We start from the raw sequence: 26,053 nt of genomic DNA, 5'->3' as shown, positions 1-26,053 counted from the left end.
CTTGGAGAAGGTATTTCTCTGAAAGCAAAGTTTATTGTGGGAGGGAGAAAGCACAGCCAGAAACAAAGAGTGGTGTTTGGGGGTCTGGGTTAGATATTCCGGTCTGTGCTCTTCCTGATGCGGCAGAGAAGGGAACTCACTTCCCTTCTGTCTACTTGGTGAATCTGCGGGTCTCTGAGTTGCTGCCTGCTCCGTCTCTTAACAGCTATCTTGGACGGGACAAAATTAGCTCAGGTATCCGGCAGGCTGAGAGGGAACAGCTAGTCTCAGCAGCCTGGTTTGGGGAAGTTCAATCGCTCTGAGGTTCCGGGGAAGCTGATGGAGGAAACAGTGGGAGTCCAGGCAGCGCGCGAGGCAATGCGAGGCCGGCCGGAGCAGCTTGCTGCCGCCAGGACAGGCGCGTCTGCGGAGCTCAGGCCCCCTCCCGGGGCCTCTCCCCGCCTCTCAGTGCTCCACTGCCGCCCACCTCCAGCGGCCCGGGGCAGCTACCAGGAGGCCGAAGCAGTGTTCGCGGCCTGGGCCCGGCCCCAGAACACGGAACTGTCGTCCCTGGAGAGCGACGAGGCCGAGCTGATCCTTCGCGCCAGGAGGCCGGTGCGCCCGCAGGCCTCGTCCCGCGCCCGGGCTCGGAACGAGCGGTCCAGCAGGAGGTAGATGAGCGGGTTGGCGCAGCTGTTGACGAAGGCCAGGCAGGTGGCGATGGTGAGACCCCAGCGCAGGGCCAGCAGCAGGGGGCACGGCAGCGGCAGCGCCCCCAGACGCGCCAGGTGGAAGACGGCCCGCAGGGCGCTGAAAGGCAGCCAGGAACCCACGAACGTGCTCTCGATGGCGAAGATGATGCGCAGCGAGTTCCTCCGGGCGCGCCCCACGTGCGGCGGCCGGCGCAGGCGGCGCGAGATGCGGCAGTAGCAGAAGAGGGTGACGACCAGGGGCAGCACGAAGGTGAGCAGCAGCAGCAGCAGGCTGAGGCCCTGGAAGGCGTGGGAGGGCTCCTCCCCGCACTGGCTGCCCTGGCCCCCGGGCAGGGGCTGCAGCCCCCGGTAGAACAGGGTGGGCAGGCCGGCCAGCAGCGCCACGGCCCAGACGCCGCAGCACGAGGCCAGCGCGCAGCGCGGGGTGCGCAGCGGCCGCGCCTCGAGCAGCTTCACCACGGCCAGGTAGCGGTCCACGCTCATGCCCGCCAGCAGCAGCGCGCCCGCACAGCGCGTGCCCGCCAGCGCGAAGCTGCTGAGCTTGCAGAGGCCCTCGCCGAACGGCCAGCGGCCGCCGAGCGCCACCGCCGCGGCCCACAGTGGCAGCGTGAGCACGAAGCCCAGGTCCGCGGCCGCCAGGTGCAGCACGAAGGTGTCCACCAGCCGCCGAGGGCCGCGCCTCCTGGCCAGCAGCCACACCACCAAGGCGTTGCCCAGCAGGCCCACGGCGAAGGCCGCCAGGTAGAGCGCGGGGATGTAGACGTAGCCGTAGGGCAGGTCCCCGGCCGGACACAGCTCCAGCTCCTCCAGGTCGTCCAACCCCGAGTAGTCCCAGGGCGCGGACCCCGGGCTGGGGCTCCAGGGCTCGGTGGGGGCCATGGCCTGGCCACAAGGCCTGCGCGGCATGCAGTCCTGGGCGCAGGCGGCGGCAGCTCTGAGCAGGGGTGGGGGGGTTGCTCTTCACGCCCGCCCGGACCCAGCACCTCCCTTCCTGCCACCCCAGGCCGAGGCAAATGGGTGGGCAGGAAAGAGGGGAGGGAGGAGGTGGTGGGGTGGGAGGGGCGGGCTCCTGTGGGAGAGATGGTGGCCTCCGATTTGGCGCTGACCCGAGGGGTAAGGGCAGGGACAGGCAGAAGGGGCTTCACAACTAAGTTTCGGGAGTAGAGTCCTCAGGGCTGGGAGACCTGCCCTGCCTCCCAGTAGGAGCACGGCCCATGCCTCTATTAGTTGTTCACTTTCTTTGTTCATGAAATCGGGATACTTGCTCCACTGTCTCAGGGTTGGGTTGCAAGAGGTGGTGGGTGCCCGACGGCCTTAATCTCTTCTCAGCCTCCACTTCGCCCCTTCCCACCGGCACCCACCTGCACCCACTGGCACCCACCGGCTGCTGTTTTCTCTGGTTTTAGAGGTGAGAAGACAGAGCCCGGGGATTTTATAAGAGTATGAAGCCTAAGGCACGCCCCACCCCAAAAACACCTGTCTCCTAGGAAAGAGTCCACTGCCAGGACACAGCAGATCTGGGTGGGTAGGGGAGCTTGCCCTGGGCACTCAAGTCATTGTTAGTGTCCTGAGATGTGGGGCTAGTGTCTTCATCCCAAGAGTGGCTCCTCTGACCCAATCAGATCCTCATGAAGCCATGCAGAAGGGTTTTAAGGTAGCGAGGAAGGTGTGTATTCAGATCATCCTGCTGGAACGGGGTGAAACCTGGGACCCACATCTGGCTCTTCCCTGTCTTCTCTATCCTACAAAACCTACCTATTAAGCCAAACACAGACGTAAGCTCAGTTCAAAAGATGACACCTAATGAAACACCAGATTCATTGTCCTAAATTATATGTCAGGAGCTTGGAGGCGGCAAGGTCCTTTGTGAACTGGGAAACTGAGAGTAAGGCAGGGGAGTGAAGTCTCACCTTGAAGGGGGCGGTGGGACCTGAGGAGGACAGGATGGGTGAGGAAAAGCTTGCTCTTTCTGCTGAAGGAGGCATACAGCCACTTACATCTGAATTCTTAGCAGATATCCCTTCCACAAGATATTGTGGTGGAACCGATGTCACAGTGCATGCGCCCTCTGAGTCTGTCCCCAGTGTCCCCAGGAATGAGGGGCTGATGTGCTGGGCAACCTGGTGTGGAAAATTTGAGGTGGATTATCAATTTTGTTCGATTCAGACTTGTTAACAGTGAACTCCTCCATGAAGCAGGCATTGTTTCAGGCATTGCAAGAGATGCCATTCTTGACCTTAGCCGTTTGTCGCGTAGGCAGGAGAGATGGTTACTTAAGCAGAATGTGCAATGGCCAACATGCCAGGAGTCTAAACTGTAGTAAATGTTAAAAGCCAGGTCCTCTCAGGGATTCGAGGAGTGGGGGGGTGATCATTTCCGATGGGAAGGCTGAATCAGAAAAGGCTTTCTAGGAGGTGACACTTGAGATCAGTCCCAGGAAGGAGTTGAAAGTCAAATAAGAGCAGCAGAAAAGAGAGGAAAGGGTCAGACTAGGAGGGGGTAAAGGGAACAAGTATACCAAAATGAGGAGGAATGTGGGCTTTTCAGGGGACAAGCAGTCTGCCAGAGTCCAGGGTAGAAAGCGGGGGGAAGGGGCAGGAGATGAAGCAGGAAAGGATCGTGAAGGGATATGGATTTCAATCTAAAGGTCATGGGGAGCCGGGAGGCATCAATCTGTGTTTTGAAAAGATCCCCGGCAGAACTGTGGAGAGGGGAGAGGCTCAAGCCAGGGAGATCCCACAGTAAGTTGTAATTATTTGTCTGAACTAGATCATGAGCAGTGGGGACAGAAAGGAGAGGATATATTCAAGAGATAATTGTAACATCACAGGTCTCACAAATAGGAGTCAAAGATAAGCCTGAGGTTCCTCTGCTTAGGGACTGTATGGACACCATCCCCTTAACTGCCTAGAACACAGAGGGGCGCATGTGTGTATGTGTTCAGTTTGATGTTGGTTTGAGATGGGGTAACGAAATAATTTACCACGTAAACCAGGATGTTTCTGAGAGTGAAAGGGGCCCTATCGCAATTAACCTGGACCATAAACCAGGGCTATTTTGGGCAAACTGGGACATAAGGTCACCCTTGTTCAGGGTCTCTCTGGCACACGGAGATCCCAGGGAGGATTTGGAAAATGGTCTTAGAGGCTGGGCGCTGTGGCTTACACCTGTAATCCCAGCACTTTAGGAGGTCGAGACAGGCAGATCACTTGAGATCAGGAGCTGGAGACCAGGCTGGCCAACGTGGTGAAACCCCATCTCTACTAAAAATACAAAAATTAGCTGGGTATGGTGGCGAGTAACTGTAATCCCAGCTACTCGGGAAGCTGAGGCAGGGGAATTGCTTGAACCCGGGAGGCGGAGGTTACAGTAAGTGGAGATGGAGCCTCTGCACTGCAGCCTGGATGAAAGAGCGAGACTCTATCTCAAAAAGAAAAAAAGAAATTGGTCCTAGAGCTCACAGAGAGTTGGTATGCAGTGGTTAGGCTGCTCCTGTCAAGAATTTTTCTCCCTCACCAATTACAAGATGGGCAGGGAAGAGGGCAGGGAATGAATGGTCTGGACCTTCCCCTCACAGCCATTTCGGCCTCCGGGCCTGGTTTTCCCCTGAAGACCCACCCCAGAGCTGCTTTTCTAATGTCTGGGCATGTGGTTGCTGGTGAGTGGTGCCCACATCCGGGGTGGAGTAGGGGGCTGCAGCCTCCTCCCTTAGAAGGCCGGCAGGGGCAGCGCTTGCCTGCCAGAGCCCGGAGACCATCAGAGACAGGCCCAGTGTTGCTGGACTTCACCCCTCCAGCACACCTCAGTCTGAGGCTGAGAAAGCATGAGTGATCCTGAAAGCTGGAGATGAACAGTAGAGAAACCGCCAGGTGAAAACAAAGAATGGGGCAAGCAGACCAAAGGGGACTATAAGAAGGGGGTTGAGGGGAAGTAGAAGTAGGTTGTTTATTTAAAAAACAGAGATACTTGCTTTCTGGGCCGTCATCTCATACCCAAGGGAAGTCTGTGGCCCACAGCTTATGCTGAATTTTCTCTGCTGAGGCCTGGGTGCTGTCCGTGGGCCTTACTGAACTTGTCTGGATGGGAGGAAGTAGCAAAGGTTACAGCCAGGGACACTGCCTTGGGCCTGGCCTCCCAGGGTGCCCAGCCTGGTTTCAGTGGCAAAGGCCAACTCTACATTACTGCTCTTTCACCCCTCAGGAGGACTCCCCACAGGATTACACGCAAGTCAGCTAATAGAAACACCTTCCCTGGCTGAGAATCCTGGCCACGCTCCCACAGGCGTGGCCAAAGCGGAAGCGGTCTTCCCTATTCCTTCATCCCATCCTGGGGAGCCTCTCTGACCTCCATCCCTAACAGGACTTCTTCCTCTCTCTGCACTGCTGGAGCCACCAGGGCGACTGTCCCGTGTCTTCATCCTGCCTTGCCCATGGGATTATGAACTTCTCAGGGCGAGGGGAGCATCTCTCTATCCATCAGGGTGATTAGCACAAGCCTGAGAACAGAGGAGATACTTCAAATAAATATCCAGTGCTTTAAGCTCAATTGTTTTTGGGAGTAGGTTTATTTCTGCCCCTTTACAGGTTATATATAAGTTCTTATAACGTATTTTTTCCAATTTTAATTTTTCTGTACAAAGAACCTTAACATTTTAGGAAAGTTAATTTGCCATTTTTTTTTAAATCATAAAAGCCATCTAATCACATTACAGAACAAAGAAGAAGCCGTCATCTTGGACTCGCTCCTGAAACACAACCAGACTTAGCCAGCGAATGATGTTTTCAAAAGTAAAGAATTCATTCGAAATCCCATTGTTTTTAGATTTTCTGTTCTTCAAATTACATTTCAGATATTCTTCACATTTTTTACAAAGCTGTTTCAAAGTCCTATCTGTAATTGGAGTGTACACAGTATTGTCTGTTTTTCTCAATAGCATAGAGATCCACATTAGTCTATGCTGCTTAATTTTCTAAACCCTTAAATATGGACATGGAGGATGTTTCTGATATATTTTTTTAAACTGTTATAGAAATTTGTAATGAATAATTGCGCTTAGGACTTCTTTCTTTTATACTGATTTCATTACATAGATGCCCTTGTATTGATCCAGGCTACAAAAATTTTGATTGCTCGATACAAATGTTTACAGTGATTAGTAATTTAGAACGTCACTGGCATTGTATGAGAGTGTAAGACTGAACACAGTCTCGTCAGAGGTGTCCATCGGTAACATAGATTTTCCACAGTAATAGGCACTGAGGTAAGATGGCATCTCATTTCAGTTTGCACTTGATTATAAATAAGATGAAAAATCTATTTTTTCTTATGTGAACCATTTTAATGATGTCCTTCACATATTTATTATAATCTATATTTCTTAATTGTAAAACTAAATATTTAGAATGAATTATTCATTCCACTTGATTCAAATGTTTTTCCAAATTCTTTTCTTAGCTATTTTTTTAGTTTTATATTTTCATATAGTCAAATTTGTTGCTGTTAGCAATTTCAGAGTTTAGAATGCTACTTTCTCTTTGACAATGTAAAACTATCATTAAAAATAATTTTCATTAGTCTTTTAAAATTTACCTAGTGTGTAATCGATTTTTTCAATTGCTATCCAGCTTTCTTAACATCATTTAATTTAAAATATATTTTTAAAACCCTGCTCTGTGTTGTGATACAGAATTTATGATACGAATTTTTTTTTTTTTTTTTTTTTTTTTTTTTTTTTTACAGACAGGGCCTTGCTCTGTTGCCCAGGCTGCAGTGTAGCCCGGTGCCATCACAGCTCGCTGCAGCCTCAAATTCCTCAGCTCAGGCAATCCTCCTGAATCAGCCTCCTGAGAAGCTGGGACTATAGGTGCTCGCCACCATGCCTGGCTAATTTTATTTTCTTTTTTCTTTTTTTAGAGACACAGTCTCACTATATTGCCCAGACTGGTCTCAAATTCCTGGCTTTGAGCGATCCTCCCACCTTGGCTTCCCAAAGTGCTGGGATTACAGGTGTGAGCCACTGTGCCCGGCCAGTATCAATTCCTTATATGTCATTTTGTCTGTTTCTAATCAGTGACCATGCAGATCAGATTATTAGTGGTCAGAGTCCAGTTTAAGTGTCAGCTTTATAATTTGATAGCTGTATGATCTCAGTTTCCACACCCTAAAATAGGATGATAATATCTACCTGATAGGGGTGTTGTGAAGATCAAATGAGGCACCCTTGGTGGAAGCTGCTCCCCATGCTGGGTCTGAGCTAATGGGCTCACTCCGCTCCCTGGCTGGCAGCATCACGAAGAATGGCTCGTTTCTGCGATCCTGCTGCTGGACTCAGCTGCTTGCACTGCTTCGCCTACCGTCCAGGCCATGGTGCTTTCTTTCCACATAGTGGGTGGTCAGTAAATGTTTCGGGGATTGCACTGGGAATCTATAAAGAGAGACTCCCAATCTGGAGGTCTTCAAGATTTGACCACCGCAGTGCCTGGTGCCTGGTATCACCCTAATGGTGATTTCAACAAGGTGACAGTCTGGATGCTGCAGAGAAACTGCTGACAGGACTGAAGCACTGACTGACAGGTGGCCTTATGCCAAGTCAGTTGCGGTTGACGGAGAGGTAAACAGTAACTTGAGTCCTGAGTGTGAGGAAAATCTTGCAAAGCCACATCTCCTTGTTTTTACAACCTCTATTGATAAGCACTGAACTGGGAATGGGGAGTCCTCTATTTTATTCACCATTACTGACTGGCTACCAAGATGAGGTTTCCCATAGACCGCATAGCCCTGAGACTCTGTGTGTGTGTGTGTGTGTGTGTGTGTGTGTGTACGCGCGCGCACGCATGCGCGCACACCACATGCCTCACCATCTAAGGGAGGGCTGGCACACACCAGATGAGGAGCCCCACCCTGGATGCCAGAGGCCCTGCAGAACGTTTCAGATGTTCATTCACTTCAGAAACTTTCAGGTACTAAATATGGGGTAGCTGGGAAAGGACGCCATCTGAGTTAGACATGAGACTCCGCGTCAGCCCACACTGCTAAGACGATGACTCAATGTGAAAGCCTTATGGCCTGCAGCTGTGTGATTGTCTCAGGGCCACCCATCTACCCCAGAGGTCACTGTTGCCTTTTAGGGGACATGGGGGAAGGAGTCAGGAAAGGGTGGGGCGGCTGGAGAAGAGTGTAGCTTTCAAGGAAAGTGAGACTCCTTTCTTCCACTGCAGGTTTTTGTAGCTCAAGGGTTCTTTTAAAGGTAAAAAATAAACTCATCAGAAACTTAAAAGGCAAGCATTAGGGACGTCCCCAATATAAAAATGGCCCCAAAATTTGTTTGGAAAGGAAGTAACATTTTCTCTTTGTAGCAATTATTCTGCCCACAGAAGCTTCTAAACTATGATTTGCCATTACTTTTCAGTGATTTCACAGAAAGTTAATGTAAATTTCCACGTATTTGCAGCAGGAATTTGGCAGCATTCCCTTGGCATTGGCTGGGGCAGCCTCTACAGTGCTGTGATCCTGCTACTGATCTTAGTGAAACCCTTTTTTTTTTTGAGATGGAGTCCCACTCTGTCACCCAGGCTGGAGTGCAGTGCTGCAATCTAGGCTCACCGCAGCCTCTACCTCCCGGGTTTAAGTGATTCTCCTGCCTCAGCCTCCTAACTGGGATTATAGGCATGTGCCACCATGCCTGGCTAGTTTTTGTATTTTTAGTAGAGACAGGGCTTCACCATGCTGGCCGGGCTGGTCTTGAACTCATGACCTCAAGTGATCTGCCCGCCTCGGCCTCCCAAAGTGCTGGGATTACAGGCATGAGCCACTGTGCCTGGGCCAAAACCAACTCTTAATATCACATTTGATTCCAACTGACTTTGTAAACAGACCCTTCTTACCGTGGGGCACTGTTATCGGGTAATCTAACAGATACAAAGAATGTGACATGGTACATCCTTACGGGAAGTTTATACATTATTGGAGATTAGTTCTAATGTACAAATAACTTTGATATGATGCAGATTGTGAAATCCTGACCTCTATCAAGATTGAAGCAGGTCAGCTTTTCTGAAGAAAAGGTCTGTGTATAGGAGCAGCCTGAAAAACAGGATCAACCACCTTTAGTGGTTCTAAGCACCGAACAGATTACCACCGCCTCAACACCTCACCCCCATTCTCCCTGCAATTCAAAATAAAAACAATGTTGAACTGTAAGATCAGTCTAAGAAAGTTAGATTTTGTAAGATACTTTGGAAGGTGAAATCGAATTAGGGAAAGACCACTTGAAGGTTCTTGCAGAGTGAGGCATAAGCTTTTGGTGCCTAGACTTGAAGCTGGTGGCAGCAGGGATGAGGTGCAGTTTGAAAGTACAAATATTTGATAGGATTTGGTGACTGTCTGGACATGAGGCTGTCTTCTGTAGAGAGGAAGGGATAAGACCTTTGTTCCAGTCTTGGTGGCTGGGCTCTCAGGAAGGAGAGTTGATTTTATGGGACGCTGTAAAATCAGGTTTACTTTTGGTTTTTAAACAGGTTGAGTTGAGGATGACATTGGAACTCCCAGGTGAAAATGCTGAGAAGGAGTTAGATGCATGAGTGGGCCCAGCGGGAGCTTTCAGGGCTAGAGATGTAGATTCTGAATGGAGGTGTCAGTTGAAGCTGATATTGAAGGCCTTCTTGGAAAAAGAGTGGAGGCAGCAGAACATAAATAACTGAGCCTTGAGACTGGCCCATAATTTGTGAGAGGAGCTGGAGAGAAGGCAAAAGGGAACAGTACATCATTGTGTCATGGTGACCAATTGTTCAGATTTTCAAGCTGCACCTGGCTCCTTTGAAAGGGTATGAACCAGAGGGAGTCAGAGCAGAATAGCCAACCTCGGGTTTCTATTTTGGGGGCAAAAATATCTGTAGTAAGAAATTAGGGGTGACCTAGCAGAAATCAGAACATGTTTTGAATTTGATTTTGAATTTTGGACCAGGAGTGCATAATCTTCCTTTCATGTATTCATTTGATGAATATTTATTGAATACCGATTGTGTTGAGACTGTAAGGATAAAGCACAAACTAATTTCCTAATGTATACAAAAATATCTGTACTTAGCCTCTGGCTAAGAAAGAGGATGCAGTTTACAGTTAGCTTTGTTCTAATCATAAATTAGGACCTCACGGCCTATCAACAGAACTGATGTCGCTGCAATTCAAAATTCACTATTTAAAGAAAGCTAGGGCTAGGCACAGTGGCTCATGCCTGTAATCCCAGCACTTCGGGTGGCCAAGGAGTTGCGAATCACAAGGTCAGGAGTTCGAGACCAGCCTGGCCAACATGGTGAAACCCAGTCTCTACTAAAAATACAAAAAAATTCGCTGGACGTAGTGGCAGGCGCCTGTAATCCCAGCTACTTGGGAGGCTGAGGCAGGAGAATCACTTGAACCCGGGAGGTGGAGGTTGCAGTGAGCAGATTGCACCACTGCACTCCAGCCTGGGTGACAGAGCAAGACTCCATCTCAAAGAAAAGAAAACTAGGATGTGGTATCCTATTGGCTGACAATGTAAGATGGTCTTAAGTTCTTTTTCTTTTCATACAGCAAGTCTTTTCATTTTTACTACTAAAAAGTTTCATTTTTTATTTAGCTCTCGACTCTGTACTTGCGCCTTCAACATTTTCACAACCATTTTCCGCTCCTTGATAAGGAAAGCACATTTGATCCTGTCACGAACACATTTAGCACACATGGAACCACCACAGGCCCTGCTGACACGTTTCTTTATTTTGGACAATCTCATAGAACTTGAGGTCTTACAGCACGAACCCCTCCGAAGTCTGCCTCGGCACACGCCACAGGGAGATTTTGGTGCTTTCCCAACTTTCTTGGTAAAAGGTAAACAATTCTATCAGCAAGGTGTTGGGGCAGCCTAATTTTGTGAGAGGCTGTATTGTAGGAATGCCTACGATGGTATGTCAAATGCTGGACCATTCTGAGTGCCTGCAGACAATGTCCCTGGGAAGAGCAGTCTTAAGTTCTTTATAGAGTCAGTTTTAATAAGATAATCTACTACACGAACTTTCTTGATGGACAAGAACCTCTTACTGTTGACAAGAAAAGGGCTGATCTGTCCTTCCCTTTTGGTTCCGTACCTCTATTACAGCACACAGTGTATCAGTTCTTTGTAAAAGTCTAACGGCATCCACTTCAAGAGAGTTCCTTGACGGAAGAGACCTTATCTTTGTGACCTGGCTAGCCCCTTTCATCTCATAACTATTTCCTAGATAATTCTGATCAACGTGTTACCATAATCAGTTTGTTTTCACCACGTTTGCAGTTTCTCCATTCTTTCATCCTTATTAAGTTAGACATTAAACAGTAGGTAAGCGTAACTCTGATTTTAGCTGTTGTCCTGTTGATGCTAGTTAAGAGTCTCGGACAAGAGAACAAAATCCACTTTAACTACAAGTTCTGAGGTTGGTTTCTACCCATGGTAAATACATTATTAACTGGTACAGCTGTGAACCTTGAAATACTCTTATTCCACAGCATGTACAATGCAGTGGAAAACTCTGTACCATATGGCCCAGTAAGGGGATTTGAAACCAGAAGGCTTAGACGCCAGTTGTGATGCTGTCACTTACTAGCTTTGAGTCCCTAGGACAGCTACTAACCTGTTAAAGCCTCATCTCCCTCATCTGTAAAATGGAGATGTAGATGCTCACCTCTTCCCAGGCAGTAGTAAGTTAAAAGAGAAAGCAAAGCAAGTTAACTTTTTCAATTACGAAGCAATATTTAAGTGGATAACTTCTTTGTTCGGGGGTTGAGAGCCACATTTCCTTTTCTATATAAACACACAAACCTGAAGGATGAATAACAGGGTCTGCCAGGAATCACAGCAGCCGAACAAAACAGTGAAGCAGAGGTGCCACAGACGACACGTGCCAACATGCCACCTGTGTCCTTTATCCCTGGGATGCCTCTAACACCTATGGAAGGCTGAATCACAGATTCAACCACCGGAAACAACAGTCTGGGGTTAAGAATCAAATGCATTAGTAGCCTAAGGTACCACAGTGGCTTTGCTTAATGTGTTAAAAAAAAAATCTTAGTGGGTCTTAAAACATTTTTTTACTTTGCTTTTCACCTCTTCAATGGAAAGTAATAATTGCCCCTATTTTCCTGACATATATAAGCTACTGAGGATGGAGATAACCCCAGTTATGAATACCACAGTGATTTAAACACATGTACAAAACTAATCCTGTTGTCTAAGCATGTGGCCTTGAGTTGATAGAAGACCTGTATGCCCACAGGGGCAAAGAGGAAGTGACTGAAACTCGATTCTATCTCCTTATTTAAAGAGCAACTCTGACATGCCAGTCTGTGTACTTCCCCCACCCTCGTCAAATTAGGCAAAATCATTAATATCTCATTTGTTTGTTTTAAGAAGATATCTATTTCTCAAGCATCTATATACTTGAGGGATGACAGAATTTCACACTCATTTTATAGATGTGTTTTTCCAATAGCCAATTCCTAGGTCATACATTACAGCTACATTTCCTTTGCTAAATTTTTATTCTTTCTTTCTGTGTAGACAAATTATGAAATAAAGGCGTCTGTTCCTATTCACTACAGAATATTTTCCTCTGCCCTAGTTAAGAGGTATCAATTTCAGTCATAAGGCAATACATTCTTATTGTGTGGGGGCTCTAGGATTTGTGTACACTTTTCTTTTCTTTTCTTTTTTTTTTTTTTTGAGACAGAGTCTCGCTCTGTCACCCAGGCTGGAGTGCAGAGGTACAATCTTGGCTCACGGCAACCTCTGCCTCCTGGGTTTAAGCAATTCTGCTTCAGCTTCTCAAGTAGCTGGGATTACAGGGATCCACCACCACGTCTGGCTAATTTTTTGTATTTTCTTGGTAGAGATGGGGTTTCACCATGTTGGCCGGGCTGGTCTCAAAACTCCTGACCTCAAGTGATCCATCTGTCTCAGCCTCCCAAAGTGCTGGGATTATAGGCATGAGCCACCGTACATGGCCTTGTGTACAGTTTTCTAATGTTGCCTGGGTCTTAGGGTTAAATATTTTTATTTTTGAAAATTAAAGTACTACAAAATATTGTGGAAGTATAGCTGTGTTCTGAAGTTACAAAACCTACCAAAAAGGTCCCAAGGTAGAGAACTACAAATGTCTACTAACCAGATATTTCTTCAGGTATATAATTATGCATGATGAGTATTATTTATAGTTTTATCAGGTATCTTTTTTCTTAAAAAACACTTCTTTTTTCTGTTCTGAATAAGTAGAATCGGCAAAATCAAAGTGAAACATACAAAATAATGGTCGAGAACTAGCTTCTCATGGCTACTCTAGATCAGTGAGTTCACTGGCCATTCAATTTCAAAGACATAGAGCATTAATTCTGGTACAACTTAACTATCGATTCACCAAAAGACAGTAAATTAATATGAGCAAGATTAATGTACGATAAGCACATTTATAAATCATACTATGTAGATCGTCTGAGCTAACCATAGAAAGTTACAGACTTTTTAACACTGCCTTAAGTTAGTATTTTTAAAAGTCTAATTATTTCAAGTTGCCTCTTACGAATATTCAAGTGATTAAATTTAAACATAGGTTAGGGGACAGGCCTACATAATGAGTTCTCCCAAGTTCAAATAATTTTACCAGAAACTACATTTTATTCAAGAAACAGAAAAGGAGTCATTTGGTGCCATGCTTTTATTCAAATGAAAGGGGAAAAACTACACTGTACCAGGAATAGCAAATATGACAGTATTTTACAGCACAGCATCTTAAAAAACAAAAAACCTGTAAGCAATGCTCTAGAGTGGACAGGTAAGCACATCATACACTGTACATTGCTCAACAGTGTCCATGAAATCGTAATTAAATAGCTGAATTTGGCTTTAAACAGCCAAATAAAACTGTAACAGTCATTCTAATACAAAATTGAAAAACCAAGAACTAAAAGCTTTCCAAAGCTGTGTCAAATCGCAGAATTTGACAGGCCGCACTGGTAACCATGACACATGTTTGGCAAATTTAATGGAATAGTTATCATAATAATTTGACCTCTGATGATGAAAGCACCAGTGTGTTTCAGTAAGGTTGACGAAAATCCCCAGACTTTATGAAATGTCATCTTTTTCAACTGTATAATTTTAAAAACATAATTCAAAAAAAAAAGCTGCACCATAATAAAAAAATCTGCAGACTTAAAGAAATATATCCATATTCCTTCTGCATTAATAAAGTAAAATCTTATACTGAGAGCAATGAACTCTGTGGCAATATTCACATTCTACCTTTAGACCTCATAGACATTCAATTCACCTGTTGGACACACACAGATTAAAAATAAAGGGTGGTCCTGTTTTGTTTTAAATAGTTTCTCCATTGTCTTGCATCTGATTTTCTTCATTTAATAGCCAAGTAAGATCATAAAGATTGCTTTGATGAGGGAAATTTAGTTAATTGAAATGAACAAATTTAGTAATGTAAAATGCTTATGAATTAATATCCTTTTGACTACTATTCACATTTTGATTATATTCGTTTATACTTTTTAAAACTGGTTTTAATCTAAACATGTATTTGACAATCATTTCCTTCTAATTGTGATAGAAACTGTTGTCTAAAAGGTAAAATGTGCAATTCCCCATTTTTAATACCCATATTATATACACAATATGTATACACTTAAAATATAAGAGTTACATATCCTGGTCTCTTACATGCAAACAGTAGATCACAAATAGTTTTGAGCTACACATGTATCTTGCACAGGTATTGGAAAAAAATCTGAAATTTTTTTACAGTTTTAACAAATATACATAAATATAAGAACATAAATTACAGTAAAATATTGACAGCATTTGAGAAAATGTTGATAACCCAGATGCACTGATGCCTACAGGCCTTATAATAATAGAAAAGTACAGCTCAGGGACATCTCATTCCTATTCTTTTTTTTAAAATAAGTAAATACATCATATGAGACATTAGTTCTCTCTCTAAACAACTCAATTAGAGAAACGTATATATTTTTATCTCTACTTCCCATGAAAGAAAACAAACTACGCATCTCATTTATGATACAATACTGTCTTCCCCCTAGTTTACACAGTTGTCACAACACTGAAACATAACAGGGTCACATAATCATTCAAGTCTTTTCCTGAGAATGAAGTTTTTCCCCAACTAACCCTCTGGTATACATTGCTAAAGAACAAAGATCACGTGGAGGAGATTTCAAGTGTATACTTAATCTAAGCCATCCACTTGAAAAGGATTAAAACGAAGAAGAAAAACCCAATATAAGTAAAATAAAGTGAAGCTATTTTAAAATTAAAATGTAGCCCTTTGTACATGTTTAAAAATTCTAAATATAATTTTTATATGAGTTATAAATATAATGTAAAGACTTCTTGATAACTTGTTTCAGGAAGTCTTAGATCTTCAGACGGAAAGACTACTCTCAAAGTGTCATTCACTTCTGCCAACTTATAAAGTGACTCACTTTAAAGAAATAGAAAGCTATTTTGCTAAAAGAACAATCTAAATTATTCTGAGTTGGCCAGAAGTGATGGCAAAACAGCACTGATTTAATCAGCAACTTCTCGTAACATATTCTTGGTTAAGCTCATGTGGTTTAAAGCGAACCTAGCAGCTCTTTACAACACCTCCTCTTATTTAATAGAGAATGTTAATACTTGAGTGAATAATAAATACAGAGTCGTAAATATTTAGCAGAATAATTTTTGCAAATTCTGTAACACCATTAAAATATGAGGGTTATTGTAAAACTAAACACTAGTGTTTCTCTTAACATCATAAGAAAGGTGCGAGTTACTTCTGAAGGTGTGTTTCCTACTTTCATGATCTCCGCATGAAACAAAATACAAAGGTATCTTAGGATAAACCCCCAGGAGAGAAAAATAGCAAAATAAACCATCTGAAGACAAGACTATACATTAAAAAGTTAAAAAAAAAGCAACAAATAAAACACATAATTTGTAATCTTAACCGTATTTCAACGATAAATCCAACTAATATCCATGAAAATTCAGTGCTTCAATGTATCTAATATCAAGCAGGTGAACCTGATAACACATACAAATCTCCATTTGTGAATTAAAACATTTCCTTCATCACTTGGACTTATCACCTTAGAGAGAATCTTCTGCACTCCAAAATACTGTGGTTTACATTCCAGTTGTTCATGACAACAGAGCTTAATGTCCAGTTTTAATTAATAAAAGTCTTGTTGGCAATTAGAAAGGTTTTCTATAGGCAGGAAAGATGAAGTGCAAACTTACCATGAATGTTCTGAAGCAAATATTTCCCAACTTCTATGCCTTAGAGGGTAAAAGTTTTTTGGGTGTTACTGGTCTTTTGGTCTGCCATAAATGGCTATGAATGGTAATTGCATCAACACTGGCAGATAAAGTTTTAGCGGGTATGTGGCTAAACTGTTTCCTGTCAGAATTATATTTGTAAAGTCCTTCAATCATTTTTTTAGTGATAGATTTAGGGCCTATCCCAGTCAGTTTACTGATTTCTTCAGTTTCTGGGCAGTAAGTATACAAAGATCTGAACTGGCATCCTGAATCCCGGAACAAGATTAAGAAGTTGTTGGCATCTGACTTCTCCATTTCCTTTAAAATAAAAAATATAACACACCAATAAAAACCCTTTATTTTGCTGAATAAAGTTGATAGAATTATGTTACATTTCTTAGTCACATTTTATAACATTATTGCAATGACAAATTTTAAAGCCTATTGCTAGTCTTTAATTAAATCTCCAAGCTTCCAGAACCCAATGTGAAAGTGAACTAAATCTAATAATTAAAATATCTAGCTACAGATCTTTTTGCCTGCTGTTAAAATTCTAGGCCAATCTCAGTACATTCTCTTGAATGGATAAAAGACTCCTACAGTTTGCCAAATGTAATTTTCATGCAAACATGCTTACCTCCAGTATTTTTTTCTTCTGACCTTCATTTACTTTTCCAGCCAAACAGCAATGAGCTAAAGCATTTTGTATTATGTGCTTATTGGATTTTGCACTGGGTTCTTTGTAGAGCTTTGGTCCTATGGTAAGGATTTAACAATAATAAAAATAACATTCCTACATCAGAAATACTATTTTAAAATGACGTAACTGTTCCTACACTGCAAAAATACTATAATAGAAGAATGAATTCTGTGCTTAAAGGCCTCTTACTGACTGCAATCCAACCAAAACATTGTTTTATCCACCCAGAGATACACCTGGAAAATGTTCCTATGGCCTTTTGGAGTGCCCTGTGAGAGCAGTACTAAAAATAAAATATTGCTATAACTGTCATACTGCCTATTTAATCTTCTTTCTTAAATTTATAAGGTTAGTGGTTAGCTTGGAGTAGAATGGGTCTGTGAGTAATTTAAAGCCTTTTCAAAAGGCAAGAAAAACCTTTCTTTTTCAGATTGTTCAACTAAATTAACACAGAGAAGGAGAGGGAGTAACACGGAAATATGGTCAAATCCCAGGCCTTAAAGGCTGTCAGACTGGCTGTAGGAGGTTGCATTAAAAGCCACAGAGTGAGTCTCTAGCAAATTCTACCCTCTTTAGGCCTTTATAGGGTTCCACTCCACTCAATCATGGATAGATGGAAGCAATCTCCTTTCCCCTCTGCTCTTCCCCATACATGTTCTCCCAGGCCTTCCTATCTTCTCTCTCAACATGCTGCTGACATTTTTTCTGATTTCTCTCCTGCTTCATTTATTTAGAAGTGTCCTTAACCCACATTCTATTCTTCATTGCTTTTATTTCCATCATGCCTACCTAGACGCTAGAAGAGGACTTGGGGGGATATGTGAGGCTGGATACCTTCCTAGATTCAATGCATTCTTATCTTTTAGAGCCTCTTAATACTTGCTAAAGGTGCACAATTCTGGATACCTGAAATCCCAATATTAGGGAGAGGACTTTGTGGATTCTAGCCTTATTCAGTACTAAGGAACTATGTAGAACTTCTCTAAAACTTCTTCAGACCCGACCTATACAGAAATGGCTAACAGTGGTTAGAGGGATGAGATATAAGTGGCATCACTGATTTTGTCAGAAACTTACTGAACTACCTGAAAGTGAACACCTGTGTTCACTGTTTATTAGCTGCTTGTGTTTAAGACCCAAAGGCGAGCCAATAAAATTTTCTTTAGCACAGCCTCCATTTATGAGTGTTAAATTCAAATGTTTCTCTAAAATTGTAGAAACACTAACCTGTATATTCTGTTCCAGAAGCCACTGAAGAAGTTGTTGATGCATTTTCCCAGTCTTTTTCTCCATTTCGACTGCCACAACGACTTGGAGATAAGAAGCCTTCTACAGACTCTGATCTAATTAGAAAATAAAATACATTTTATGTCTCAAACGGAGAAAAAATGGGGGCCAGAGGGTATACGTGAAAGTACCAACCAAAATTCAGCCCAACGGCCTAAACATGATATGATGAGGCTGGGCACGGTGGCTCACATCTGTAATCCTAGCACTCTGGGAGAGCGAGGCAGGGGGATCACGAGGTCAGGAGTTCAAGACCGGCCTGGCCAATATGGGGAACTCCCATTTCTACTAAAAATACAAAAGTTAGCCGGGTATGGTGGCACACACCTGTAGTCCCAGCTACTTAGGAGGCTGACACAGAAGAATCGCTTGAACCCAGGAGGTGGAGGTTGCAGTGAGCCAAAATCGCACCACTGCACTCCAGCCTGGGCGACAGAGCAAAACTCCATCTCAAAAAAAAAAGATTTGTTTGTTTGTTTGTCTTATTCACAGCTACACATCCAAGTTCCTAGAACATAGTATGCATTCTATAAATATCTGTTGAAAGAATGAATGTTTTTCAATGGGAAAATTAGCAAATAAAACAAAAGGATGGTAATACAAAGATAAGAACTCTAAGATGATGACTGTCACTAGAAATGTTGTTTTCTGATACACGTATTACAGTATAAGGTAATGAAATACTGACGTTTAGCTTCTCATCTATATCCGAGAGAAAGAAAATACAAAAGAGATCGTTCCTAAGTCATAGGCAACCCACTCTGGAATTACTCTGATGGGGAAACCCTCCTTGTATTAGTGGGATATACATTAGAGAAGGTGGAACTCTCATTCTACTGACTGTGATTTAATCCTAATCATATTAGTAATTACTGATGTATAATTACTGTTAATGTTTCATAGCTTATAAAAAGTACATTATCTATATTCTAAATTCTATATTCTATATTCTAAAAGATAAAAAGCACTGCAAGATGAATAGACTTCTTTATATCATTTCTTTTAACAGAAACTCAAATAGACCTAAGTCAGCAAAGCTTAGAAAAATTTGTGATTATAATTTGCTCATTATAAAATATAAACTAAAAACGCTAAAGAGTTTTTACTTGGAGTTTGTATAATTACAAGTACGATATTCTTTTCTATAAAAGTATTCATATGTTATGGATTTACCTTGGTGTCCTCTTGCCTGAATGCACACTCTCGTTATCACCTGTGTTCAGCGATGCCAAAGAAAGGCTAGAGACTGAAAAAACACGATAAATTCATGATCCTGAATAAAAACAAAATTAGAAATTTAAAAGGAGCAACTAGCAAAGAGTCTGTTCATTAGATAACACCAGCATATAAAAATTGAGCTTCTGTAGTTTCTTTTTCTTTTCTCTGTGCTTTTAATTTAAACACATAATATGCTTGCATGCATATATATACAATTTATTTAAAATTAGCAAGAAACCTACTTTTAGGAAACAATGATAAAACTAACTTCCATTCAAAAAGGAAAATGTTAATGTGAGACATGATACTGTGATCCCAAAGAAAAAAAAGAAAAAAATTTTAAAGTATCTAAATCCTAGGTAGAAAATTTTATCAATTAGTTTTACAGGCTTGAAAAGACAGAGTTCTCTCTACACAGTCAATGTTGTATTATTTTTGGTTTTAATGAAGATTTTTTGTTTCTTTTTAAATATTTATCCCTTCCCCCAAGATTTTTTAAAAATAAGAGTATGGTTGGGCGCAGTGACTCACGCCTATAATCCTACTTTGGGAGGCCAAGGCTGGCGGATTGCTTGAGCCCAAGAGTCTGAGACCAGCCTAGACAAAATGGCAAAACCCCATCTCTACAAAAAATACAAATAAATTAGCTGGGTGTGGTGGCACTCACCTGTAGTCCCAGTTACTCAGGAGGCTGAGGTGGGAGGATCACCTGAACCCAGAGAGGTGAAGGCTGCAGTAAGCCATGATCAAACCCCTGCACTCTAGTCTGGGCAACAGAGTGAGACCCCATTTCAAAAAATAATAATAATAATGAGTATGCATATTGACTTTTAAAAAACATATACTCTCTGGAAAGAGCCAAGGGGATAAAATAAAAACAAAAACAGAAACAAAAAAACACATACTCTCTCAACTCCAGATATTGTAAGTTTGGATTTTCAACCATTTATATTTGAAGGAGGGACTTGTGAACTCTTGATCTTACATTCCTTATTGTACCAACATGTTTCTTGTACATTTCATGCATATAACATTTCTTTAAATTTGTAAGTATGTAAAGGGTAGTTAATAGTTCAGGGAGATTAATAGTTCAGGCCAGAGTTCCCTAAAAGATTAATATTTAAATTTGATTTTTAGCATTCACATTTGTTCTACTGAATATATGCATGCATACATAACACATTTAATTTATCAAAAACTTCATTTGCTCATTTTGGTTTTCCAAAAAGGAGCATGCATAATCTCAAACTGTGTATCCAATTTTGCATATCAGAGTACAACCAAGTTAGTATGACAAACCAACCAAGCTGGTGTTTTTTATGAACAGACTCTTCATAATAAGCTATGTTACCTGGAGGACCCTTTATTGGTGTTTTGGGGGATTCAATATGATCTCTGTGAATAGATTTTGGTCGCTGTTTTTTCTGTTTTACTACTTGAGGACGGGGTTTAATGACTGTATCCATATCTTCCATTAGTTTAAGTTGTTTCCGCCTCATATATTCTTGCCTAATAAATTCTCTGCGTGCTCGCTCATCTTCTTTCTTCTGACGTTCTTCCTCAGTTTTACGCCTAAGAAATCAAGTGGTTACAGTTCTTATTCTGCACACCAAAGACAAATCACACGGGAAGGATTTACGCATTTGATGTGAAAGGGAAAATTCTATTTCATCACCTTGGGGAATAAATGATTCATTTAAAAGGTATTTGATGATTCTGCTGAGACATGGGATTAAGCACAAACAAATAAATAAATGAAGGCGGGAAAGAAGAGCCCAAGAAATTAAGAAAAAAATTAAAAGGTATTTGAGATAATTTAGGTTGTGTGTGTGTGTGTGTGTGTGTGTGTGTGTGTGTGTGTGTGTATATCTCCCCCAGTAAAGTTATTTAAATGTTTTTAAAACATTTAATTATTTATATTGTTTCTAGAGAACTTTACCATGAGATGCCTTAAACTTTGGGAAAATAAATTGATTTCTACAAAGCACCAAAAAGTAGCATTGATCAAGCTGTCTATACTATAAACTTCTCTGAAAAAAATCTGTTAATAAAGATTAATGAGAAACTACCCCTTTGAGTACTTACCGAATTTTCCTAAATATGCCCATGCATCATCATTAAAGTTCAGATCTAGCACTGGCCCAACAATCTCCTTTACCTTGTTTCCTCTTTCTTATGCTCCATTTCTGCTTCCAGCTGTTGTTTCCGGAGCTGAGTTTCTTTTTCCCTTCTTAATCTTTTCTCCAACAAAGCTGCCCGTTTCATTGCCATATCATTTTCTGCTTTTTGATCATCCTAAGAACAAATTTTATTGAAAATGAAACATAAAAAGAAAAAAAAGAAAAAGATGAAATATTTAAGGTACCAGTATTCTCATTTTCAATTGCTATAGTCACATTTTATGGTTAGTCTTATAACTGAAAGTTTGAACTCTCCATTACAACCCTTCTGAATGTGGACGTGGTTCAGAAATTATGAAGGAAGAACCGAACTACAGTGGTAACAGTTCCATCCAGTAAAAGAGGACATGCAAACTTACTTAATTATACGCTGTCAAAACCTATGAGGTTTGCAAAGAACAACCATAAAAACAAAAAAACACAAAAGATTTTTTTAACCCCAACTTAATAACTTACAGTAGGGAGTTCCCGCACTAATTTTTAAAATTGCATTTAAATTATATTTAAAATATAAACTCATTAAAAAGATCTCAAGTAAAAACACCTCAAAATTAGCCAACCAATGTTATATCATATAAATGAAACTACAGCTGAATGATTTTAAGTTGAGGTACTGAGAGTTTGCTTGATAGGTTCTGAACTATACTAAAATCTTTTTCCACTGAAGAAAACATGGGCGTAATTATACTCTCTTCTACAGTTCTTTTAATTGGAGAGCTAGTTCATTATCTATAGGCCTCCTGGGCCTGCCCTAGTTTCTACTTGAATCCTTAGGGACAGCCCAGTTCTCAGGGGGCTTCCAAAATACTTCAGAATTTAGCAAAGTAACAAGCTGCTGTAGAAGTGATTCACTGTCTTAATGTCTCCTTGTCAACTGTTCTTGCCAATGTTTAATTCAATAAGCATTTCTTTGGTGTCTAATATATTCACAACATAGTGTCAAATATTATAAATATTAAAATATATGGTACCTCAGGTCAAGCATCTAAAAATCACAAGGGGAAGAGGTACAAACAACAAGCTTTGTATAGAAACCCAGAGACAGACTTAAGAGATTTAAGAGAGAGAAAGTCAGAAGATACCATTCAAGCAATTAGTTCAAACATTCATATATGTCTTCATCTATCAAATTACTTATGTTGCAGCTTGCCAGACACTTTACTATACTATGGGGATAAAAAGATGCAGCACCTCTAGGAGGTCATGGTCTAAGAGACAAAGTAAATCATATGAAATAGTTGAAAACTCCAGGACATAGGTATGAGTATATTAAGGATACAATAGATATACAAATGAGGAAACATCTGACCTCAACTGAAAGAATTATAAGGCTTTAGATGAAGCTTGAAGTTAATCTTAAAGAACAGCACAAAATAAAGTTATTTATTTTGTACTGGGGAAGAAGCTAAACAAAAAGATTTAGGTTAATCTGTGAAAGTCCCTGAATGTTATGCTGAAGGGTTTGAACTCTTTTCAATAGGAAAGATTTTTGACTAGAAAGAGACTCAGCTGGAGCTGTGCTCTTGGAACAATCATCTCTAACAGTATGAAGAATGGAATGGCATGATCAGAGACAGACAGCCCAGTCAAGAAGCAGTAACCACAGTCCAACAGATGAATAATGGGGTGGTGAAGATATGGAAATGAATGGAATAGAAACGAAGGAACAGAGGTACTGCCTGTTTTATACTAATAATTTTCTTCCCCTTTGTTTTCCTTTCTCTGCAAGGAACAGTCTCTAGACAGTAAATTTTAGTATCTATTAGTGTCTAGAGTAGCATTCTGTTAAAAAAAAATGGTAGTGTTACATGATTAAGAGACAAAATGCGATCACTCTCTGAAGAGATCTGGGTAGCTTAATTTTTAAAAGGCTTTTGTGAAAGTAAGAAAGAGCAGTAGAGGAGCAAAACCAAGGAATATATCTAAACATGTGATAAAAGGATTTATTAGAGCTTTGAGTCCATACTGGAAACCACAGTGTGCTCGAATGTTACTATAGTCCACGGGGATGGACTTGTATCAAAAGAGACTGCTGTTGAAAGAAGTAAGCATGTCAACTAAAAAAAATCCAACATGACCACACTCATCTAATGAAGATGCCCAAAACTATGCAGATTAATACTACACCTTAAAAAAGAATCCACAGCATACTTTCTGGTCATCATCATATTGTTCTTTATCACTTTCTCCATCATATTTTTCAACAGGTACATCAGCCTTTTCAGGGGGTTTCAAATCTGAGAGGGAAACTTCAATCAGATTAACATTTTTTGGAGCGGTGGGTGGGAAAACGGGTTTAGGAGGGGGTTCTGTTGGTTGATTCAATTGGTCCTCATTTGGTGTCAGACATACAGTCTCTGTGACAGGAAGTGATAGGACTTCAGAGACTGTTGACTCAAAAGGTCTGATCTCCTTTTCTTCTAGATTATGTCCTCGCTGTTCCAAAGTCCCTTTGGATTCCAGTTCCTCCTTTTTAACTTCCTCTTTAGGTTTGCATTCTTTTAACTGAGGTTCTCCATCATCCCCAAAACATACAAATGACCTAGTCTGAATAGGAACTTGACTTGGTGAAAACCTCCTTAACCGAGGAAGGCTATCCACTGACCGAGGGGGTGTCAAGGTTCGATTCAAAGGTGTTATTTTTAACTCATTTGGCCTAGGAGTCCTTTGATTTTTAACAGAAAAAGATGCACTTTTCCTGTTAGAAGACTGTGGAGATGGGTGAGTAGGACGAGGGGAGTCTGAGGAGAATGGTGCAATGGCTGATGACAGGCTTGCCTGCTTAGAAGGCTTAAAATCTCTAATCTGTTTCTGTGGAGAGGGTTGTGGAGGTGAAATCACCCAAGACTGTTGCTCTCTCATCTGCATTAACATCTCCTGCTGAATTGACAAGCGTTGCATTTCTTGTTGTAGAAAATGCAGGGATGAATTTAACTTTTCAATGGATTTTGTATATTCTAAAATCTCTCCTTCATTTAAAGTTTCTTCTGAGGGGCTTGTCAGGTTCCACTGCTTCTCAGGATCAACAGGTGTAGTTGGAGACTTTAGCCATTTGGCTTGAGGATTCTCCATGCTTTCTTTTATATCTGCCAGTGACTTACTCCTTTGTCCATCAGTTTTTTGTGATTCCTTTTCTTTTGCCCGATCAGTATATACTTTCTCATCTTCTGCACCCGCTGCTTCCTCTCGCAGAGGGGAAATCCCATCCCCTTTCTTTTTCACTACAGTAAGGAATGCTGTCCTTCCCATTTTCTGTCTCTGTTTGGTAAAAGCAGCTTCCATTTTCTTTTTCTGGGCTTCTATAGCACGCCTCTTTTCTTCTAGTTTCATCCTAAGATGCACCATCTCAGAGGCCAACAGCTGGGTAGTGTCCCGTCCCTGTGGAAGCCCTGTTTCTTCTGGAATTTGTGCCCAGGCAACGACATGAGGAATATTAAGTTCAGAGCCCTCTGGTGTAGTTTTCTGAGAACTGCTTCCACTACTTTTTCCATCAGTATGATTCAGTTTCCTGAATTTTTGTTCAGCAAAGCTGGTCATTTTAACTCCGGAACTAGAAGAAGCGCTGCTGCCTGGCTGAGACTTGGTACTGATAGTACTTGGACAAGGACTCAAAGCTTCTCTGGTGCTGCTGGTTCGTATATCATAATCCTGAAGAAATTTAGATGCATCATCCATGTCAGAGTCCAAGCTTACAGTATAATCTCTCAATGAAGAATCTTCGTCCATAGTTTCAGGTATATCTTCTGAAGGAACGTGAATTCCAGTGTCTACTTCAGTATTGTCAGTTATGGGACTCAAGGCACCTTTTGTATCAGTTACATTATCAGGACTAGATTGATTTAGCTTGATATTTGAATTTAGGATACTCATTTCTTGACTATGAAGAAAGAAGCCATTAGCAATTTGGTCTGGCTGAGGTGTATGAGGAGATTTTTCAGTATCATGAATTATCTGCAATGCTTCTTCAATGCTTGGTGTCTCAATCTGATTGCCAAACTCATCTAGAAGTATTCTATTTTGTAAAGCTCCATTTGGAAGCTTGTAATGAATATTCTCATTAGAATTTAGTTCATTTGTGTTACGGGGCACATAAGATTTGAGGTCACTGTGAGAATCTACATTAAGTTCTTCTTCAATGCTCTCTGCTTCCTCTTCTCCATTTATTGGCTTGAAGGACAAATTTTTCCTAATGTGTTTAGATACACGATTGTTGTTCAGAGTAAGTCCTTCATTACTAATAGAACGAGTGATTCCCTGGTTTGGAGAGGATCTCTGTACACTATCTTCTTTATCAAAAGAAATATCAAATGATACGCCATGTACTGATGATCTAAAAAAAAGTTAAAGAGAAAAATCCTTTAAAAATCCTAGAAAAGAAATGATTTTTAGTATCATTTAATAAGAATTATTTGAAATTACATTTCCTTTCTTTCCCCAGTTCTCATAATCACACTGTCTTCAAGGGAAGGGGAGGGCTATCTAGCTACTTTTTAAAGTTAGCCTCTTTCACCTCTCTATCATCTGCCTATACTATACAGCCTTTTTCAAATTTAGGAACTAATTAAAAGTCTTAGCAATTTGATTATCAATAAAAGACAGACAGACACAATTTGCATTTCTTAATGATCTAAATACA

The 26,053-nt window shown here is 41.6% G+C and overlaps 2 protein-coding genes across 5 annotated transcripts in view; both read right to left on the bottom strand.

The window, feature by feature from the left end:
• Window positions 1–430: 430 nt before the first annotated feature.
• Window positions 431–1,628, bottom strand: GPR25 (G protein-coupled receptor 25). Its single transcript, XM_012459555.2, has one exon. The coding sequence runs from the start codon at window positions 1,596–1,598 to the stop codon at window positions 486–488; it is 1,113 nt and encodes a 370-aa protein (XP_012314978.2). The 5' UTR covers window positions 1,599–1,628; the 3' UTR covers window positions 431–485.
• Window positions 1,629–13,393: 11,765 nt separating this feature from the next.
• The window catches only part of CAMSAP2 (calmodulin regulated spectrin associated protein family member 2), a 112,206-nt gene continuing 99,546 nt past the window's right edge, over window positions 13,394–26,053 (bottom strand). For all 4 annotated transcript variants that reach the window (XM_012459556.2, XM_064360214.1, XM_012459557.2 and 1 more), the window contains 7 exons: window positions 23,545–25,747; window positions 21,396–21,532; window positions 20,589–20,809; window positions 19,193–19,265; window positions 17,960–18,075; window positions 16,670–16,788; window positions 13,394–16,350 (listed from right to left, as the gene is read on the bottom strand). In XM_012459556.2, coding sequence (XP_012314979.2) covers window positions 16,045–16,350; window positions 16,670–16,788; window positions 17,960–18,075; window positions 19,193–19,265; window positions 20,589–20,809; window positions 21,396–21,532; window positions 23,545–25,747 — 3,175 coding nt within the window. In that variant the 3' untranslated portion in view covers window positions 13,394–16,044. The remainder of the gene's footprint in view (window positions 16,351–16,669; window positions 16,789–17,959; window positions 18,076–19,192; window positions 19,266–20,588; window positions 20,810–21,395; window positions 21,533–23,544; window positions 25,748–26,053) is intronic.

The sequence above is a fragment of the Aotus nancymaae genome, unplaced genomic scaffold (genome assembly GCF_030222135.1).
Source record: "Aotus nancymaae isolate 86718 unplaced genomic scaffold, 86718_ANA_hifiasm-v0.15.2.pri h1tg000039l, whole genome shotgun sequence".
NCBI classification, from domain to species: Eukaryota; Metazoa; Chordata; class Mammalia; order Primates; family Aotidae; genus Aotus; species Aotus nancymaae.
This window is presented reverse-complemented; position numbering and strand designations above follow the sequence as displayed.

Bases quoted from the DNA above. Each gene is read 5' to 3' on its own strand.
- GPR25 (XM_012459555.2), bottom strand. From the start codon at position 1,598: ATGCCGCGCAGGCCTTGTGGCCAGGCCATGGCCCCCACCGAGCCCTGG.